Source organism: Diabrotica virgifera, chromosome 10 (genome assembly GCF_917563875.1).
Source record: "Diabrotica virgifera virgifera chromosome 10, PGI_DIABVI_V3a".
In the NCBI taxonomy this organism is placed as follows: domain Eukaryota; kingdom Metazoa; phylum Arthropoda; class Insecta; order Coleoptera; family Chrysomelidae; genus Diabrotica; species Diabrotica virgifera.
Window position 1 is genome coordinate 147329282 of NC_065452.1, and position 20873 is coordinate 147350154.

The window sequence follows — 20873 nt, forward strand, 5'->3', positions numbered from 1 at the left end:
TAGTGGACATGATGGATCGAAGCATTTGTTAAAAATCAAAGTAATTATAGAGAATTAATAAAATTGTTTTAGAAATTATTTACTTTCTGATTCGAAGTGTATTCGTAATACAGAATGAACTAATACATATAATCAAATGTTAAATTTTGAATAACGTTGTTGAATCTGAGATTTAGAAAACCATTTGCTTTTCACTGAAAGTAGATGAAACTTCTGATTATCATGTCATTCACAATTATCAATTATTTTGTTCGATACGTGTTACGTGGTAATATTTATGAGAGGTTTTTAGGTTTTAGAGATGTGAGTAAAAGCAATAAGGCAGAATATATTTTTGGTGTTTTAAAGAACAGATTCAAATTTTTTGATACCAAAAATAAATTGGTAGGGCAAACTGGGGCAATCTTATGACGGCGTTGCTGTGATGAGTGGTGAATTTAATAGTCTCCAGGCAAAAGTTAAAACTATTGCATCACAACCTTTATTTACTCACCATTATGCGCATATAATGAATTTAGTTTTACATGATACGTGTAAAAAAATAAAGAATATCGTCTTTTCTTGCCAGTTTAGCTCACCTAAACGGATTACTGCTTTAGAACAAATTTGTTTCGAAAAAAAAAGCGAACAGTTTGTCAGACGCGATGAAATTTTAAATCTCGGTTAGTTTTATCTAAGCAGATTATCTCTTGTAGTTTTAGTATCTGTAGCAGATTTTCGTGAACAGCTTTTGGAAGTTTTTGATTTTATTATCGAAGGCGATGATTTTGAAAGTGGCGATACCTCGATCCGTGAAGCAATCGGTTTGAGAACTTTATTAAATACTAATGACTCTTTCAATATTTTTTTAAATAGACATTATTTATTCTAAAAATAGAATACGAAAGCTGGTGCAAAATCTCAGAGATTTTCGTAATGATAGTGGTTTCCAATATATACGCAGTGACGTTTTGGATTCGCTTGATATTTCCGAACCACCCCAAAAAAGACAACGACATGATACATATCTCGAAAAACGAGTAAGTATATCTTGAAATTTTGGATACCTACTATTATATGCAAATAGATACTCGTTTTTCGAATTTTGAAGATTTGCAAATTTTTGACCTCTTTGACGATTTAAAATTTAAAAGTTACGTTCGCCAAAGAATTTCCAAGATATTTATTATTACAAGTTAGGTACTTAAAAATTATGCTGGTCCAAATATTTTCAGAAAGTGGGATAAGTTGCACAATATGTATGTATAATTCTATGTAGTAAGTACTGCAATTCATTACAAAAAAATGTTAATCAATTTTCTTATTACCACCAATTTCTGCCAAAAAAAAACGGGATTTACCTTGTCTCAAAAGAATCAACACGTATTGTCGAAACACCATGAAACAAGAGAGAATGTCAAGTACATCAAATAAAAAAAAAGCAAAAAACAACAAAATCTCCTATGATGAATTAAGCCTTTTAACTTTTAGTTTGATGGTATACCTATATGAGGAGACAAAAAAACCTTGCCGACCCTGTCTCCAAGGCCACGAGCCGCCACTGAGGTACAGTACACTTCTATACGCAAAAAAAATTCAACTTGCTATCTGCTTTATTTTCAGTCCTGTAATATTTTGAAAAAATGAATTTTTTTTTGCGAAAGCTGGATTGCAAATTTTTTTTTGCAAAATTTATTGAACCGATCTTAATGAAATTTACAATTTTGTTTTACTGTATCATAAAGTTTTTCTGGATAAATATGAAGGTCCTAAGTGTAGCATAAATGGTTGAAAAACGTAAAATGCGAATACTTGTTTTTGTATGGTTTTTTCGCAATTATTGCTATTTTGCAGCAAGGGTGACTATTTTTTAAATTTATAACTAATTATTATGATTTCTTCGAGCATGAACAGCTCTGGAGAGCACATCCCCTGCATTTCTTCTATATTATTATGATTTCTTCGAGCATAAACAGCTCTGGAGAGCACATCCCCTGCATGTTCACTCTGAGTAACACCCACTCTTGCCGCCACGCACCTAAAGCGTTAATTCTTGCATGGCCGAACTCAAAAATTAAATTACGATTCATTATAAATCACATTTTCAAAGATTTTACCAGAATAACTTTTTCAAATAGGTAAACCTTGGGTTTAATCATTGGAAAAAGTTAAATAACCAGGTCTATTAACCTGGGAACAGTCGCGCTCACTTCTGTCACGTAAGCAGTCGCGCGATTAGATTAAATCTAACAGTATGAATTTAAATACGAATTTAAAACAAATTTTTAAAAATGTATATACATTTTCAATTTCTTTGCAACACGAAAATGCAGCAGCTGCATAATACTATGGTCAAATCTGAGAGTGCAGGAAGAGTATATACCGGTTTCGGGGGTTGTTTCCCCCTCATCAGTAGTCCCATATCCTCCTCTCTCAGATTCTTCCACGTACCACACTTTGGGCCTTTCCGAATTGCAAAGAAAGAAATGTCACGGATGAACTAGGGCCATCTACCGAAAAACAAAGTAAGTTATCAATCGAAGCAGCACAGAAAACGACAATAAATATCGTTCCCATACCACCAGCTTGACAACAGGTGGAATACTTTCTTTGGTTACACCTCCTGAGATTTTCAAAAAATTTTTGAAAACTTTACAATTTTTTTTATACTATTTTTATTTATTTGTTATGTTAAAAATATCTATTTCTAACAATTCTAAAGCTAATTATTGGTTCTCACCAAAGCCATAAATTCCACAAAAAAATAAAAAAATATTTTTTTTTTTTTAAATACCTACGCATTACAACAATCTTCCTCGAGGCACTTACGAGTGGAAAGTTATGTTGCAAAATTTTTCATCAAGTTATCACGGAAAATGATAAAATGTTAGCTTTTTTCTAACGGCGCGACTGCTCCCGGGTTAAATGGAATTTTAATAAAATAAAAAACCAAAAAAGGAGTATTTTACATGAAAGACGCATATTAAATATGTGATTATAGTCCTGGGTAATAAGGATTTTCTCGGGACACTCAAAGATCCAGGTAGCTAACTATTTTCTAGTTATTGTAGACCTATAGGAAGAAAACCTACCTGTTTTCCTGTCTAGAGTTCGCGTCCGCTTTTTAATTAACAATTTAGTGCAAAAATCGCGATTTTTTCGATTTTTCGCACCCCATTCAAAAACTAAATAGTTGAAATAAAATTATAACATTCAATTTTTTAGAACATTGAAAAACCTTCAAAATGCCGATTTTTGAAAGTTAAAAAGTTAATTTGTTGCTACGCAAACTGCAAAATAAGTGAACATTGTGATTTGTTAATAACTATTACTAAAACTACCTTATAACTTTAGTGTTTCACCCAAAGTTGGGTATTGGGGTACTTAACAAAACTTCAAAATTTGAGACCGATCTATTAATTATTTTAAGAGTTATTCTATTTGTTTATCCCAGAGACCTTTATTTTGCAATAACATAAGACAGAAAATAATGAAGATAGGACAATTCTGAGTATGCCAAATGAAAGTAGAAGTTTGATAGTATAGAAATGTAAAAAATGATACAAAAATTAATCAATATAATCAAAAATCCTAATGCCACATTTTTGAAATTTTGTAGTTTATAAACATTTATAATAACTTTACAAATATTATCCGTAGGAACAATCTTTTTATACAGGGTGTTTCATTGGGAAACGGAAATACTTTAATTGTGAATAGAGGTCACCGAGGCGGTTCTAGGTATACTATATTTTTTGCCCTACCGACTTTTATAACCGAGTTACAGGGTGTTTTATCGATTTTTACAATTTCTTTCCTAAGCCATAACTTTAGAACCACCCTGTATCACAGGAAAAATCCAGGTCCGGATTAACAAAAAATTATAAAGTAATTGTGACCTTAAAACAACATCCTGTATATTGAAATTCTGAAAATTTGTTTGCATATTTGAAAAGAGCACAAAAAACTAAGTCTAATCGTTCTCTTCAATTTTTCGGCCAGATAATTTTATGACTTTAATTTTAAAATTATATTGAATTTTTTAAGAACTCTAACATTAAAAAGAAGGTATTATTAACTTTTTATTATAAATTAATAAAGCTATTGAATAAATACTTATTTTAAAATTAATCAATAATTATTTACCACATTGGAACGACCCAATTATTAATCACAAGAAAAATCCAGGTCCGGATTAACAAAAAAAAATAAAGTAATTGTGATCTTGAAACAACACCCTGTATATTGAAATTTTCAAAATTTGTTTGCACATTTGAAAAGACCACAAAAATCTGAGTTTATCGGTTTGCTTTAATTTTTCGCGAAGGAAATTTAATGACTTTAATTTTGAAATTAAATATATTGATAATTTTAAGAACACTGAAATTAAAAAGCAGATTTTTAAAGCACTTTTAACAATAAATTATTAAAGTTATTAAATAAATACCCATTTTAAAAATAATCAATACTTATTTACGACATTCGAATGACCCACTTACAAATCATAACAAAAATCCAGGTCCGGATTAACAAAACAATATAAAGTAATTGTAACCTTGAAACAACACCCTGTATATTGAAATTTTCAAAATCCGTTTGCACATAGGTATGAAAAGAGCACAAAAAACTAAGTTTAATCGTTAGCTTCAATTTTTTGGCCAGACAATTTAATGAATTTAATTTTGAAATTATGTCGAAATTTTTAAGAACTCTGCGAACTCATAATAAAAATTTCGATATAATTTCAAAATTAATGTCATTAAATTGTCTGCACAAAAAATTAAAGCGGGACATTAAACTTAGTTTTTCGTGCTCTCTTCAGGTGTGCAAACGTATTTTAAAAATTTCAATATACAGGGTGTTTTTTCAAGGTCACAATTACTTTGTATTTTGTTGTTAATACGGACCTGAATTTTTCTTGTGATTAGTAAGTAAGTCCGTCTAATGCTGTAAATAATAACTGATTATTTTTAAAATTAGTATTTATTCATTAACTTGAATGATTTATTAATAAAAGTGCTTTAAAAACCTGCCTATTAATTTCAGGGTTCTTAAAAATTTGAATATATTTAATTTCAAAATTAAAGTTAATAAATTTTTGTACAAAGAATTAAAAGTGAATCGATAAACTCGGATTTTTGTGGTCTTTTCAAATGTGCGAACCATTTTTGAAAATGTCAATATACAGGGTGTTGTTTCAAGATCACAATTACTTTAGGTTTTTTTGTTAATCCGGACCTGGATTTTTCTTGTGATTAATAATTGGGTCTTTCCAATGTGGTAAATAAATATTGATTCATTTTAAAATGAGTATTTATTCAATAAATTTAATAATGTATAATTAAAAGTTAATAATACCTGCTTTTTAATGTGGAGTTCTTAAAAAAATTCAATATAATTTCAAAATTAAAGTCAAAAAATTGTCTGGCCGAAAAATCAAAGCAAACTATTAGACTTAGTTTTTTGTGCTCTTTTCAAATATGCAAACAGATTTTCAAAATTTCAATATACAGGGTGTTGTTTTAAGGTCACAATTATTTTATATTTTTTTGTTAATACGGACCTGGATTTTTCTTGTGATTAGTATGTCGGTCGTTTGGGTTTTGAATGAGAGATATGTGTACCAAATATTAAAACAATATACCGGGTGGTTCTAAAGTTATGGCTTAGGAAAGAAATGAGCAAAATCGATAAAACACCCTGTAACTCAGATATAAAAGTCGGTAGGGCAAAAAATTTAGTATATCTAGAATCGCCTTGGTGACCTCTATTAACCATTAAAGTATTTCCGTTTCCCAATGAAACACCCTGTATATTCGAAAAGCTAGTATTTTAACACGAATTTTCAAATAAAGAAAATTTAGCCTGGGTTCATTAGAGACAAAGTTAGCCATGTGTTTTTTTTAATTCACAGCTAATTTGTTTATAATAATTAAGGAATTTCATTGATGCCATTTTAAGTAATGGGATTTGTATTTTTCTTAAAAAAATTTGCACAAACATTGTACCTTCACAGCACCCTCCACGATTTTTCAAAAATGTAGTTCAAACGATTACTAGGGGGAACATACAAGTCTTCTTCTTCTTTAGGTGCCGTGTCTGTATTCAGACGTTGGCCGTCATCATGTTTACAATTTCCTGAAATCTCTCTCTATCGGCTGCTGCGCGAAATAATTCTTCTACTGTGCAGCCACACCATTGTCTAATATTACGCAGCCATGAAAGTTTCTTTCGACCAATCCATCTCTTTCCCTCCACTTTTCCTTGTATTATAAGGCGAAGCAGATGGTATTTAGGTCCTCTAATTATATGGCCGAAGTATTCTGTTTTTCTCCTCTTTATGATGCTTATGAGCAGACGTTCCGAATTCATCATTTGAAGAACATCTTCATTGCAAGTGTGCGAAACCCACGATATCTTTAGGATTCGTCGATAGCACCACAATTCGAATGCTTCTATTTTGTTTAGCATTGTGGTTTTTAACGTCCATGTCTCACAACCATACAATAGGATAGACCACACATAACATTTCAGCACCTTCTTTCGAATATTCATCGACAGGTTTCTATTACATAAAACTGGTTTCCAGGTCATAAAAGCCTTCCGTGATATTTCGATCCTAGTTATTATCTCTTCATCAGAGTCACAATTTACATTTAACCAGCTGCCAAGGTACTTGAAATGATTTACCCGTTCTAACTCCTCTCCATCAAGAGAAAGCTGACCTTGATCTATATTAATCTTTCCAACTGCCATCCACTTTGTTTTTGAAATGTTGATTTTAAGGCCTCTCCGATAGCTTGCTTCACTGACTAGATTTAGTAGTGTCTGAAGATCTTGTAAATTTTCAGCAAGAATGGCTGTATCGTCAGCGTATCTAATATTGTTGATTACTTCTCCGCCTAGCCTTACTCCCTCTTGTCTAGTAAGTAGCCTTGGTAGCCAGGCAATCGAAAAGTGTATTATGTTGTACTCGGTCGAATGCCTTCTCGAAGTCGATGAAACAAACATAAACGTTCTTTCGGAATTCACAACTTTTTTGTAATAGAACGCGCATACAAAATAGTGCTTCTCTAGTTTCTAGACCATTTCTAAATCCAAATTGCTTATTACCCATTCTATAATTTCTCTTCTCGGTTTTGTATAATACGTAAAAGTATCTTAAGTGTGTGACTCATCAAACTGATTAGTCTAAAATCGCTGCATTTGGTGGGTCTGCTTTTCTTTGGTAATGTTATAAACAGTGACTCAAACCAATCATCTGGTATTTTTCCTTCGTTGTAAATTTTGTTAAAGAAAGTAGGTAATGTTTTCCTCATCCAAAAGTTTAAGTCGCTCAACAGGGATTTGATCTGGTCCAGGTGCTTTATTGTTTTTGGCTTGTTGTATTGCTTTTATGACTTCTGACTTCAGTATACTGGGACCTCTGTCTAACTTGGTAACATACAAGTACACCGAGTTAAAATACCGAAAAAGCAATTTAAAACTAATACAATTTTCTGTTTCTCCGGATCAACTCAATGGATTTTCATCTTTCTTTTTTTAATTTGTATGTAATTTCTACGTACATTACAAATATGCAAATTGTTTATAAACTTATTAATTAATAAACAATCTAATTTGTTTAAACAATTCTTGAAAAAATATTTTTTTACAAAAATCTATTTTTTAAATCATATTATCATTAATGATCATAGAAAAAGTTAAAGTACACTTTAATAAATAAATGATTTTTATCAGATAATTATTTATTGAAGATAATTTATTTATTAAATTATACCTTAACTTTTTCTATGATTAATAACGATAGTATGATTAAAATCATGGATTTTTGGGCAAAAATTATTTTTTCAAAAATTGTTTTAACAAATTAGACTGTTTATTAATTAATAAATGTCTAGACAAATTGCATATTGGTAATGTACAGAAAAATTACAGACAACTTAAAAAAATAACGATCAAAATATATTCAGTAGATACCGAGATATACGAGTCTACTTAAGTTGGAAACATATGGGAAACTTTTTTATTATTAATTTTACGAAAAAAACTTATTCTTCATAAAAAGTTCTGCATGCTCTAAAACCTAAGATTCAATCATCATATATCAAATTTTATCAATATTGTACGAGGTATGTCAAAAAATATGAATTTCGTTCAAGGGTAAAGTACCTTAATTTCTCTGAATATCGAAAATTATTATTATGAAAAGTTGTTTGGAATTAAAAACCAAAATAAAATATGCAATTACATGCTTCTAATTGAAAAAAAAAATATTTTCCAAATTTTTCTCTTTATGAATACCCATCATTTTTATTTATTACAAATTAATATAACTCTTTTATTATTCATTTTACGAAAAAAATTTATTCTTCATAATAAGCTCTGCATGGTCTAAAATCTAAGATACAACTATGATATATCAACTTTTATTAATTTTATACGAGGTGTGTCAAAAAAATATGAATTTCGCTCATGAGTATAGTACCTTTAAATTTTACAATATTTCAATTAGAAGGATGTAATTGCATATTGAAACATAGTTTTTAATTCTAAACAACTTTTTTAATAACAATTTTCAATATTGTGAAAAATAAAGGTACTTTACTCCTGAGTGAAATTCATATTTTTTGACATACCTCGTATAAAATTAATAAAATGTGATATCTGATGGTTGCATTTTCAATTTTAGACCATGCAGCACTTTTTATGAAGAATAACTTTTTTTCGAAAAATTATTAATAAAATTAAAGAGTTATAATATATGTAATAAATAAAAACGAAGTTAAGTATCCATAAATTTGAGAAAAATTTGGAATTTTTTTTTCAGTTAGAAGCATGTAATTGCATATTTGGTCTTGGTTTTTAATTGAAAATAACTTTTCATAATAAGAATTTTCGATATTCAGAGAAATAAAGGTACTTTACCCTTGAACGAAATTCATATTTTTTGACATACCTCGTATAATATTAATAAAATATGATATATGATGATTGATTCTTAGGTTTTAGAGCATGCAGAACTTTTTATGAAGAATAACTTTTTTTCGTAAAATTAATAATAAAAAAGTTTCCCATATGTTTCCAACTTAAGTAGACACGCTGCAGAAAATAATAGTAGTTTTAAGTTGCCTTTTTAGTTTTTGAACTCGTGCATTTGTCGGCTCCCAGCTCCCCCTTCACTTACCACGACTAGTCATTAATTGAACTACATTTTTAAAAATTCGTGTAAAATACCAGCTTTTCTAATATGTAAAATGATTTTTACTACGGACAATATTTTTAAAGTTATTCTAAATGTTTATAAACTACAAAATTTCACAAATTTGGCATTACGATTTTTGACTATATTAGATAATTTGTTTGATCTTTTTTTAGTACATTTTGATAGCATCAGTTTTCTACTTTCATTTGGCATACGCAGAATTACCCTGTCTTCATTATTGTCTGTCTTATGATATTGCAAAATAAAGGTCTCTGGGATAAACAATTAGAATAACTCTTAAACTAATTAATGGATCGGTCTCAAATTTTAAGAGTTTGTTAAGTACCCCAATACCCAACTTTGGGTGAAACACTACAGTTCTAAGGTAATTTTAGTAAAATTTATTAACAAATAACGATTTTCACTTATTTTGCAGTTTGCTTAGTAACAAATTAACTTTTTAACTTTCAAAAATCGGCATTTTGAAGGTTTTTTAATGTTCTAAAAAATTAAATTTTGTAATTTTATGTCGACTACAGTAGACTCCCGTAAGTTCGACCTCGGTTAGTTCGGTCTCCGCTTAGTCCGGCCGGCTCTCTGAGCATTAGTCACACACTTTGCACATCAAAAATCATTATATGTGTTTGTTTCCATGGAGGTGCTCGGATTATCTACTATTGCATCAACTGATGGAGCAGATGTTTCCTCACCCCCTTCTGTATGGAATTCAACTCCCATATCCTCTTCCTCGGATATTGGAACTTCGTGAATTTTTAATCTCATCTGGACTACTGAACCGGCTTCTGGATAAACTATACTGTCTAAATCAAGCAGCTCGTCTATGTCACAATTCGTCTGGCTCAGAAATAGGTGGGAATTGTCTACTGTCGATGGATAACACTCAACAAATTCTTTTAAACCTCCGTTTAATACCACGGGATCTTCTTTGTACTGTCTACCTGTATCCCACTAAAAGATATAAAATTGTTAACACAACTTTTTCGTTATAAGTTTTGCCTGAGACACCAAACTGAACATGATGTTAAAACCATTTAACTGATAGACTAATGTAAACAAAATGTCAACAAAACATCGAGTGAGTAACAACATAACTTAGTCACCTATTTGGTATGTTATAAATTTCTTTCTAAGTAGAGGAGAATAGCTTTGGATGAGGTCATAATAACAGCAAATAAAATTTTAATAATCGAAAAATGTACGAAATGTGAGATTACATAATAATAGGCTATTTATTATGTTCAAAATAAGAGAGCTAAAAGAAACTACAACGTTAACGGGATTTTATTGTCTCCTATGGTCAATGGACCTCTAAATTTGAAAAAACCGCGGAGTGCTACCATTTAAATGGGTGCGTTTTTGAGAAAGGGGTGAATTAGTCCCTAGGCACAGGGCGAATTAGGGTGAGTTCTATGCACTTTTGGTACAGACACGTCTACAGGAAAATTGCTCTAGGTTAAATTTACTATCGAAATATTACATGTTAAAGTAAAAAATATTTTTTTACAAAAATGTATTCAAAAGAAAAGCAAGAAAAAAACACGAAAGAAAGTAATTTTGTTTTTTTGCTACATAACTTTTTTCCACAGGAATATAGGTATAGTCATTGCTTCAGCGAAAAGTAACTTCCACCCTTCCTCTTTAAACCGAAGTTTGGTAAAAGTATCTAGGATTTACAGTTTCCGAAAAATAATTTTTCAAAGTTCGCCGCTCACAGCATTTTTGGGCCATTTTCCCCATTATTTGGCAAACATTGTTCTGTAACTTTTTGCTACGCATTTCTAGGTATACGCAATGGTACACTTAGTAGAAAGAGTCAATTACCTTTAAAATGGTCTATCGTATAAGGTTATACGGCTCTTTTTAAGCAAGTTATGCTTTTTCAAGGTTTTATACTTTTAATGATTTTTGATATTTTTAATGATTACTTTTTAAATTTCTCATTATGATTTTTTCCCTTGTACATTTAGGTATATATATATTCTGGAATAAAAAAGGTTATTTTCTTTACTTTAAAATGGTGTTCCGGAAAGTACTCTAGGACTATTTTTAAAGAAGATATCAGTAGGATATCCAAGGGTATCCGTAATTTGAGAAAAATTAAATTTTTTTTTATTTTTTTAATTAGAAGAATATAATTGCATATTATAACATAATTTTTAATTCCAAATAACTTTTCTTAATAACACTTTTAGATATTGTGAAATATAAAGGTACTTTACTCTTGAGCGAAATTCATATTTACAATTCATATTTAGTAACATACTTCGTACACTATTGATACAATTTTATATCTGATGATTGCATCTTAGGTTATAAACTATGCAGAACATTTTATAAGGAATCACTTTTTTTCATAAAGTTAATAATAAAAAAGTTTTCCATGTGGTTCCAACTTAGTGGGACCTATTGCATGTGTATATGTCACATTTTGAAAAAGCATATCTTGTTTAAAAATAGCCCTAGAATTGTTTACAATACACCATTTTAAAGTCCAGAAAATAAGACCATATTCGACAATGTATATACCTAAATATACAACAAAAAAAGTTATAATGAGAAATTTAAAACTAATCCTAAAATATATCAACAATCATTAAAAGTATAAAATTTTTGAACAACCATATCTGCTTAAAAATAGTCATACAGCCTTCTACAATAGACCATTTTAAAGACAATTTATTGACTTGTCTTCCTATTAAATGTAACAATGCATATACCTAAAGCTACGTAGAAAAAAGTTAGAGACCAATGTTTGAGAAGTAACGAGGAAAATGGGGCAAAATCTCTGTGAGTGGCGAATTTTGAAAAATCATATTTTGGAAACTATAAATTATAGAGACTTTTACCAAACACCATTTTAAGAAGGAAAGATGGAAGTTTATTTTCTGTGAAGCAATGTCTATACCTATATCCCCGTGGAAAAAAGTTATGGGGCAAAAAACAAAATTGCTCTATCATTCGTGTTTTTTTCTTGCTTTTCTTTTGAATAAATTTTTGTAAAAAAAAATATTTTTTACTTTAAAATGTCATCTTTCGATAGTAAATTTAACTTGGAACAATTTTCCTGTAGACGTGTTTGTACGAAAAGTGCATAGAACTCACCCTAATTCGCCCTATGCCTAGGGACTAATTCACTCTTTTTTCAAAAACGCACCCATTTAAATGGTAGCACTCCGCGAGTTTTTCATATTTACAGGTCTGTTGACTATATGAAACAATAAAACCAAGTTAACGTTGTAGTTCCTTTCTGCAATACATAATCAATAGCTTATAAGTACAGGGTTATTCACTATATTTTGACCCACCTGTAAACTGCCTTGTTTACAGAATTAGAAAAAAATGTAAAATACAAAAGTTATTTGATTTTTAAATTATGATTTTTTGACATATATATCATACTAGTGACGTCATCCATCTGGGAGTGATGACGTAATCGACTATTTTTTTAAATGAGAATAGGGGTCGTGTGCTAGCTCATTTGAAAGGTTATTCAATTCTCCATTCAGTAATATAAACATCAAGATAATTATTTATACAGGGTGTCAAATTTTTTTTGAATTAAATTAATTGACACAAAAAGAATAATATATGTAATTTATTTAGTTCAAAATATTTTCTACTGCTGTTTGAAAACAGAAATGAAAGTTTATTGCACAGATAAACATTGCTTTTTGCTTTAATTCAATGTTCAAACTGCCAGGAGGCAGATGGGTGGCAGTTGACCATTGAATTTAAGTGAAAAGTAATGTTTATTTGTTCAATAAACATTTATTTCTGTTTTCTGACAGCAGTAGAATGTATTTTAAATTAAATAAATTATATACATTCTTCTTTTTGTGTCAATTAATTTAATTAAAAAAATTTGTTTTGGACACCTTGTATAAATGATTATCTTAATGTTTATATTACTGAATAGACAATCGAATAACCTTTCAAATGAGCTAGCGCACGACCCCTAAATTCCTCCCCCCTTTCATTTAAAAAAATAGTCGATTACGTCATCACGCCCAGATGGATGACGTCACTAGTATGATATATATGTCAAAAAATCATAATTTAAAAATCGAATAACTTTTGTATTTCACATTTTTTCTAATTCTGTAAATAAAGCAGTTTACAGAGGGGTCAAAATATAGTGAATAACCCTGTACATACAAAAAATTACGTTTTGAATGTGTTAACCCGATAACAAGTACACCATCTAAAAAAGTCTGTAACTTTGTTGTTCTTTACTTCGCATACATTATTCTTTAATTTTTATGTAATACCAGTGGCGGCTCGTGACCTCAGTATGCGGGTAGGCTACACATATAACGTTTAACAATTAACCTCGCTTTAAATTTTTAATTATCTATAAATCTACACTTACCGGCAGAAAAAACCGCCACCCCAAAAAATGGGCCATTTTTAATGTCTTGTATTTCCTAAACCTCATGTCCGATCTAAGTAATTCTTTTAATATGTTATAGCCTTATTCTTTAACAATATCCCTGTAATAATATTGTTGCTAGACAGGTACATTGTCATTGTATACAGGGTGTACGAATCAAACTGTGTTTTTTTCTCAAACTTTGGAACACCCTGTGGAATGTTCTAGCTTTTATAAAATACTGAAATTAAAACCCAACTATAGCCTCAGGTTTTCTTAACATTACGTTTTTTGTTTCATTCGCTTCTGTTGGATAATAAAAAAGTTAGACACTTTAACAACTACCCCTGCTTTTCGTCAATACAGGGTGTTTTTAAATAAGTACGGCAAACTTTAAGGGGTAATTCTGCATAATAAAATAATGACAGTTCGCTTTATAAACGTATGCCCGCAAATGCTTTGTTTCCGAGATAGGGGGTGTTGAAATTGTTCTTACAAACTGACGATTTATTTATTGCTCTAAAACGGTTTGTGATATGCAAATAAAATTTGGTAGATTTTAAGAGGTAGTTATTGCGCATTTTTTGGCATACAATTAAGAATTTTAAATTCACCATTGACGTGCATACGGGATATATCTAAAATGTTTATACCCGTATGCACGCCAATGGTGAATATAAAATTCTTAATTGTATGCCAAAAAATGCGCAATAACTATCTCTTAAAATCTACCAAATTTCATTTGCATATCACAAACCGTTTTAGAGCAATAAATAAGTCGTCAGTTTGTAAGAACAATTTCAACACCCCCTATCTCGGAAACGAAGCATTTACGGGCATACGTTTATAAAGCAAACTGTCATTATTTTATCATGCAGAATTACCCCTTAAAGTTTGGGGGTACTTATTTAAAAACACCCTGTATTGACGAAAACAGGGGTAGTTGTTAAAGTGCCTAACTTTTTTATTATCCAACATAAACGAATGAAACAAAAAACATAATGTTAAGAAAACCTGAGGCTATAGTTGGGTTTTAATTTTAGTATTTCATAAAAGCTAGAACATTCCACAGGGTGTTCCAAAGTTTGAGAAAAAAACACAGTTTGATTCGTAAACCCTATATACAATGACAATGTACCTTTCTATCAACAATATTATTACAGAGATATTGCTAATGAATAAGGCTATAACATATTAAAAGAATTACTTAAATCGGACATCAGGTTTAGGAAATACAAGACATTAAAAATGACCCATTTTTTGGGGTGGCTGTTTTTTCTGCCGGTAAGTGTATATAATATAACACAGTTCGTCAGTTTAACTTTAAATTATCCAAATTGTATTGAAACACAATAAAAATATAATCGACCACTGATAAATTTTATTCGACAAATAACTATTCACAGATTTATTTCTCGTTGGTGAATTATTACTAAATTAATATAAAATTAAAATGCCCTTCAATAGACCGATCTCAAATTTACCTGTTTATTATTCACTTTTCATAAACAAATTTAAATTGTCCTACCTATTTTTATTAAATACTTAACCTACTAATAACAGCCAAAATAAAAAAACAATTTAAAGCAGCTTCACAACACACAAGAGAAACAACTGATACAATTTTGTAGGCTAGTTCGGCTAAAAGATTCTGTGCCTATCCGCCTGCTTTAAAAATTCGTAGAGTCGACCCTCCCGCTAAGGACAAGTTCGCGTAAAGAGAGAGAGATTCGGACGATTCGGTGTTGTCGTCGTTCTATTTCAGGCTACTTTTCCAAGTGCCTGACCTAGGAAGAATATAGAATCTTATGCACTACTACTGATACTACAAGGGGCGTACAATAATTATTATAACTTCGGAGAAAATTTTTTGGATATTTTTATAATAATTTGGATAATTTTTGCTTTTTTATTGTAGGTATTGTGTCAAAATTTATAAATTACAATTTTGAAATAAGTAATTTATATTAATAATTTATATTATTGCACTACATTTGAAGAGGGTAGGCGGCGCCTACCTTGCCTACCCCGACGGGCCGCCCCTGTGTAATACATATACATATTAATTTAGTTTATAAAAAAAAGTGGTAAACCAGGACAACATTATAGTAATCCAGGGAAATAAAGTTTTTCTCAGGACAGAAAATTATGCATCGCACTTAATTATCCAGGCAACTGATAACCTTTTTGTTTATTGTATACCTATAGAAAGAAAACCTACCTGTTTCCTGCCTTGAGTTCGGAGCCGTTTTTTAATTACTAACAATTTAGTACGAAAAAACGCGAGATTTTCGACTTTTTGCACTCCATTAAAAAGCTAAATAGTTGACATAAAATTAAAAAATTTGATTGTTCAAAGATTTGATTGTTCTAAATGTTTATAAACAACAAACTTTAAAAAATTTATCATTAGGATTTTTGACTATTATCAATCTTTTTTAATACAACTTGATAACTCTACTACTTTCATTTAGCAGACGCAGAATTGCCCTATCTAATATCTTTATTATTTTCTGTCCTATGTTAATGCAAAATACTGGTCTCTGGGATAAACAAATATAATAACTTTTAAAGTAATTAATGGATGGGTCTCAAATTTTGAGGGTTTGGTAAATACACAATATCCAACTTTGGGTGAAACACCAAAATTCTACGTTAGATTTAATAAAAGCTATTAACAAACAATGATTTTCACTTATTTTGCGGTTTGCGAAGCAACAAATTGACTTTTTTGCGAAGAAAACTTTCAAAAATCAGCATTTTGAAGCCTTTTCAATGTTCTGAAAAATCAATGTTTTATACACTAAGCATCAAAATTAACACCCCACCTTAAAAATTTGACATTTTTGATGTCTCGTATTTCCTAAACCTGTTGTCCGATTTGAGTGATTTTTTTAGTGTATTATAGCTTTATAGTCCAGGGCGCATCTGTTTTGAGATGGACGTTGAGAGGTGACTCAAATTTTTTTGCAGAAATTGCTTGAAAATAACTCAAATAATAATATTTGAGTTATCCTCCTACTCAAAATGGTCCGGAACATTGTTTAAATAATCAAAATGTCAAAATATGAAGGAAAAATTCGATTTTTTATTGGTTTTTTGATTATAACTTTAAAACTATTCATTTCTGAGAAAAGTTGCACTGACATAAAAGTTGCGTAATTAAATTTCCTACAATACAGAATTGGTTAAAGATTTAAAAAATTGTCACCCTTGTTGCAAAATTGCAATAATTTCGAAAAAAAACCATACAAAAACAAGTATTCGCATATTACGTTTTTAAACCATTTATGCTACACTTAGGACCTTCATATTTTACCCAGAAAAACTTTATGATATAGTAAAACAACACTGTAAATTTCATTAAGATCGGTTTAATAGATTTTGCAAAAAAAAATCATTTTTTTAAAATGTTGCAGGACTGAAAATAAAGCAGATAGCAAGTTGAATTTTTTTTTGCTTATAGAAGTGTACTGTACCTTTCATTTGCAATTTGCAAAAGTAAGATTGATTAATTACCACGGCTTCAGGAAATTTTTTAAATAAATATTAATTTTTGGTGCTACGCGCACGACAGCGGTGTTCGATTCACACAAGTTGATTTCCACCAAAATTTCTTCCAATCTTTATCTAATATATTACATATTTTCTTACTCTATATTTTGTTGTATTTTAATATTTTAATTCCACAAAAATCAAACTAATTTTATTATTGTTTGTAAAATATTGTTTAAACAATTGCATATGTTTAAAAATAATAAACTTTTATTCTCTAAGTTAAAATATATGAACAAAAAAAGTTTTTGCCAAATAAACTGTTATTTCAAAGGATAGAGTATGTGTTTTTATTTTGCAATAAACAAATTTATTTATTTATATCGAAATGTAATAAAAATTAAAATGTATCAATTATTATCAAAGGTCATTGGAATGCCCAATCAGAGCAAACTATCCGCTGTCCTGCGCGTAGCATCAATTTAATGTTTATTTTAAAAAATTCCTGACTCCGTGGTAGTTAATCGATTTCAATTTTGCAAATTGCAAATGAAAGGTACAATAAACTTCTAAACGAAAAAAAAATTTAACTTGCTATCTGTTTTATTTTCAGTCCTGTAACATTTTGAAAAAATGAAATTTTTTTGCGAAAGCTGGATAGCAAAATTTATTTTGCAAAATCTATTGAACCGATCTTAATGGAATTTACAGTATTGTTTTATTATGTCATAAAGTTTTTCTGTGTGAAATATGAAGGTCCTAAGTTTAGCATAAATGGTTGAAAAACGTAAAATGCGAATATTTGTTTTTGTATGTTTTTTTCGCAATTATTGCTATTCTGAAACAAGGGTGACTATTTTTAAAATTTTTAACCAATTCTATATTGTAGGAAATTTAATCACGATACTTTTATGTCAGCACAACTTTTCTCGGAAATGAATACGTTTAAAGTTATAATCAAAAAACGAAGAAAAAAATCGAGTTTTTCCTTCATTTTTTGGCATTTTGATTATTTAAACAATGTTCCGGACCTTTTTGAGAGGGAGGATAACTCAAATATTATTATTTGAGTTATTTTCAAGCAATTTCTGCAAAAAAAAATTGAGTCACCTCTCAACGTCCAAAGTACGTAATATTTTTACAGATGCGCCCTGGTCTATTATTCTTCAAGAATATCGAAGTAGTAATATTATTGCTAAACAGGTAAGTGTCATTGTATACCGGGTGTAACAATGATAGTGTGTTTTTTCCTCAAAGTTTGGAACACCCTGTGGAATATTCTAGTATATACAAAATATTGAAATTAAAACTCGACTGTAGCCTTAGGCTTTTTTAACATTTTGCTTTTTGATGTATTCGCTTATGTGGGATAATAAAAAAGTTAGGTACTTTAACAACTAGCCATGTTATTCATCAATACAGGGTGTTTCTAAATAAGTGCGACAAACTTTAAGGGGTAATTCTGCATGAAAAAATAATAACCGTTTGCTTTAGAAAAACAATATGTCCACAAATGCTTCGTTTCCGAGTTACGGGATGTTGAATTTTTTCTTACAAACTGACGATTTAGGTACTTATTGCTCTAAAACTGATTCGAGATATACAAATGAAATTTGGTAGGTTTTAAGAGGTAGTTATTGCGCATTTTTTGACATACAACTAAGAATTTTATATTCACCATTGGCGTGCATACGGGATTTATCTAAAATGTTTATAACCGTATGCACTCCAATGGTGAATATAAAATTCTTAATTGTATGTCAAAAAATGCGCAATAACTGCCTCTTAAAACCTACCAAATTTCATTTGCATATCTCAACCAGTTTTAGAGCAATAAATAAATCGTTAGTTTGTAAGAAAAAATAAGAAAAAAAACATCCCGTATCTCGGAAACAAAGCACTTGCGGACATATGTTTATAAAGGAAACGGTCATTATTGTTTCATGCAGAATTACTCCTTAAAGTTTGTCGCACTTATTTAGAAACACCGTGTATTGATGAATAACATTGCTAGTTGTTAAAGTACCTAACTTTTTTATTATCCCACATAAGCGAATACACCAAAAAGCAAAATGTTACAAAAGCCTAAGGCTACAGTTGAGTTTTAATTTCAATATTTTATATACGCTAGAATATTCCACAGGGTGTTCCAAACTTTGAGAAAAAAACACACTATCATTGTTACACCAGGTATACAATGACACTTACCTATTTAGAAATAATATTATTACATCGATATTCTTAAAGAATAAAGCTATAATATACCAAAAACATCCCTCAAATCGGACAACAGGTTTAGGAAATACGAGACATCAAAAATGTCCCATTTTTAAGGTGGTGCGTTAATTTTGATGCTTAGTATATAATAACTAAAAAATAGTGGTCACATACCTGGATTATTTAGTGTCCCGAACATGGTATATTTTTTGCTTATTTCGCTGGAGCATAGATGTGAGTTATACTAAACTTGTCAACGTCGCAAATCGTCCCTACAGTTAAACTATCCACATAAACAGCTATGCAGTTGTCGATCAACTGGACGCTCCCTGTCATAATTTGAAATTTGCTAATGCGCAATGTTTATTGCTATTTCGGTTCAGCTGTACATCCCTTTATATTAGAATAATAGTGACTTACCTCTACAATAAAACTTCTTAGTCGCTCTAACTTTGATCCCAAATAATTATATGCAGTTGTATCACTATCGAGCAGAACAATAACGTCAAAGGAATCTCTCTTTTCCCACACCTCTTGAATTGACTCATTCAAACGCAATCCCAATGTGTTAGCTGAGAGGCTATAAAAACAATTGGAGTAAAAAACATAGTAAGAAATATATAACTTAAGAATATTACCATTTCAGTGGAAATACAAGATTTAAAGAATAAAACAGACAAATTAGATTATATTATGTGAGGTCGTTAAGGCTAGCTCTGCCCGTGCCGTGCTTAGCGAAAACGCAGTATCTGCAAAAATCTGAAAAAATTAGATTTACACATTTTTCTAACCCAAATGTGCATATCTATCTTATTTGCTTACTAAAAATGACGTAAGTTAAGCCAAAATACATTAAACACAACGCATTTTATGCCGTATGCCGTATATGCAAAAATGTTCATGGATACTTAGAATAAATGCGTCATCTGAAAAATACTTAGAAAAACGCCGTATTTAAAGGTCACTTGCCGTGTTTATCCTAAGCAGGCACTAGATGCGGCGTTCTGTCTAAGCATTTGACATATTTTTACAGCATGTGTAAAATTTTTAATAAGGTTAGTTTGTTGCCATTTTTCAACGAGAACGGTTGTTTGATATAATTTTTTAAATATGTCAAATAGAACAAAGTTAATACTGCAGAAGGCTATTTTTTCTTTATCAACAGAAAATTTAAACACCTATGTTTGAGTTGTTGGTGATTAAGAAATAATGTGTGGTTCTAAAAACAATGCGGTACTACTAAGTGAGACAAATACTTCCACTAAATGTGGAGTTTCCTGAGGTATAGCGGAGTTTCCTATGTGTATGTATATTGTTGTTGATGCGACATTCTATTATTACGTTACATCAGACATTTTCAACAGCGCAAATTTTATAAAGTTTGTTCGAAATATGAATTTTGGTACGAAGTATTTTGGTCGCCGTATGTCGTAGAATTTCCAAATAAAAAATGTGGTATAAAAGTACATAGTTAAATCAATGTCTAATAATTAATAGTTAAAAATAAACTTGATCGTAAATTTTAATCGTTTCTGGAATGTTTTTAATTTTAGAATGCAAGAAACGCCCCTTAGCGGCAAACTTATT

At 30.1% G+C, this 20873-nt stretch overlaps 2 protein-coding genes across 37 annotated transcripts in view; one reads left to right on the forward strand and one right to left on the reverse strand.

The window, feature by feature from the left end:
• The window catches only part of LOC126893466 (protein claret segregational-like), a 649821-nt gene that overhangs the window by 156598 nt on the left and 472350 nt on the right, over window positions 1–20873 (reverse strand). The window lies entirely within an intron of this gene.
• LOC126893469 (protein disulfide-isomerase A6 homolog) overlaps window positions 1–20873 on the forward strand; it is a 504458-nt gene that overhangs the window by 31438 nt on the left and 452147 nt on the right. For 2 of the 17 annotated variants that reach the window (XM_050663717.1, XM_050663713.1), the window contains exon 8: window positions 9843–10209. The exons of 14 other annotated variants lie outside the window; for them this stretch is intronic. In XM_050663717.1, the coding sequence (XP_050519674.1) occupies window positions 9843–10194 (352 nt within the window). In that variant the 3' untranslated portion in view covers window positions 10195–10209. Of the gene's footprint in view, window positions 1–9842; window positions 10210–15782; window positions 15853–20873 lie in introns of those variants that run through there. One more of the 17 variants, XM_050663721.1, reaches the window with a different exon arrangement.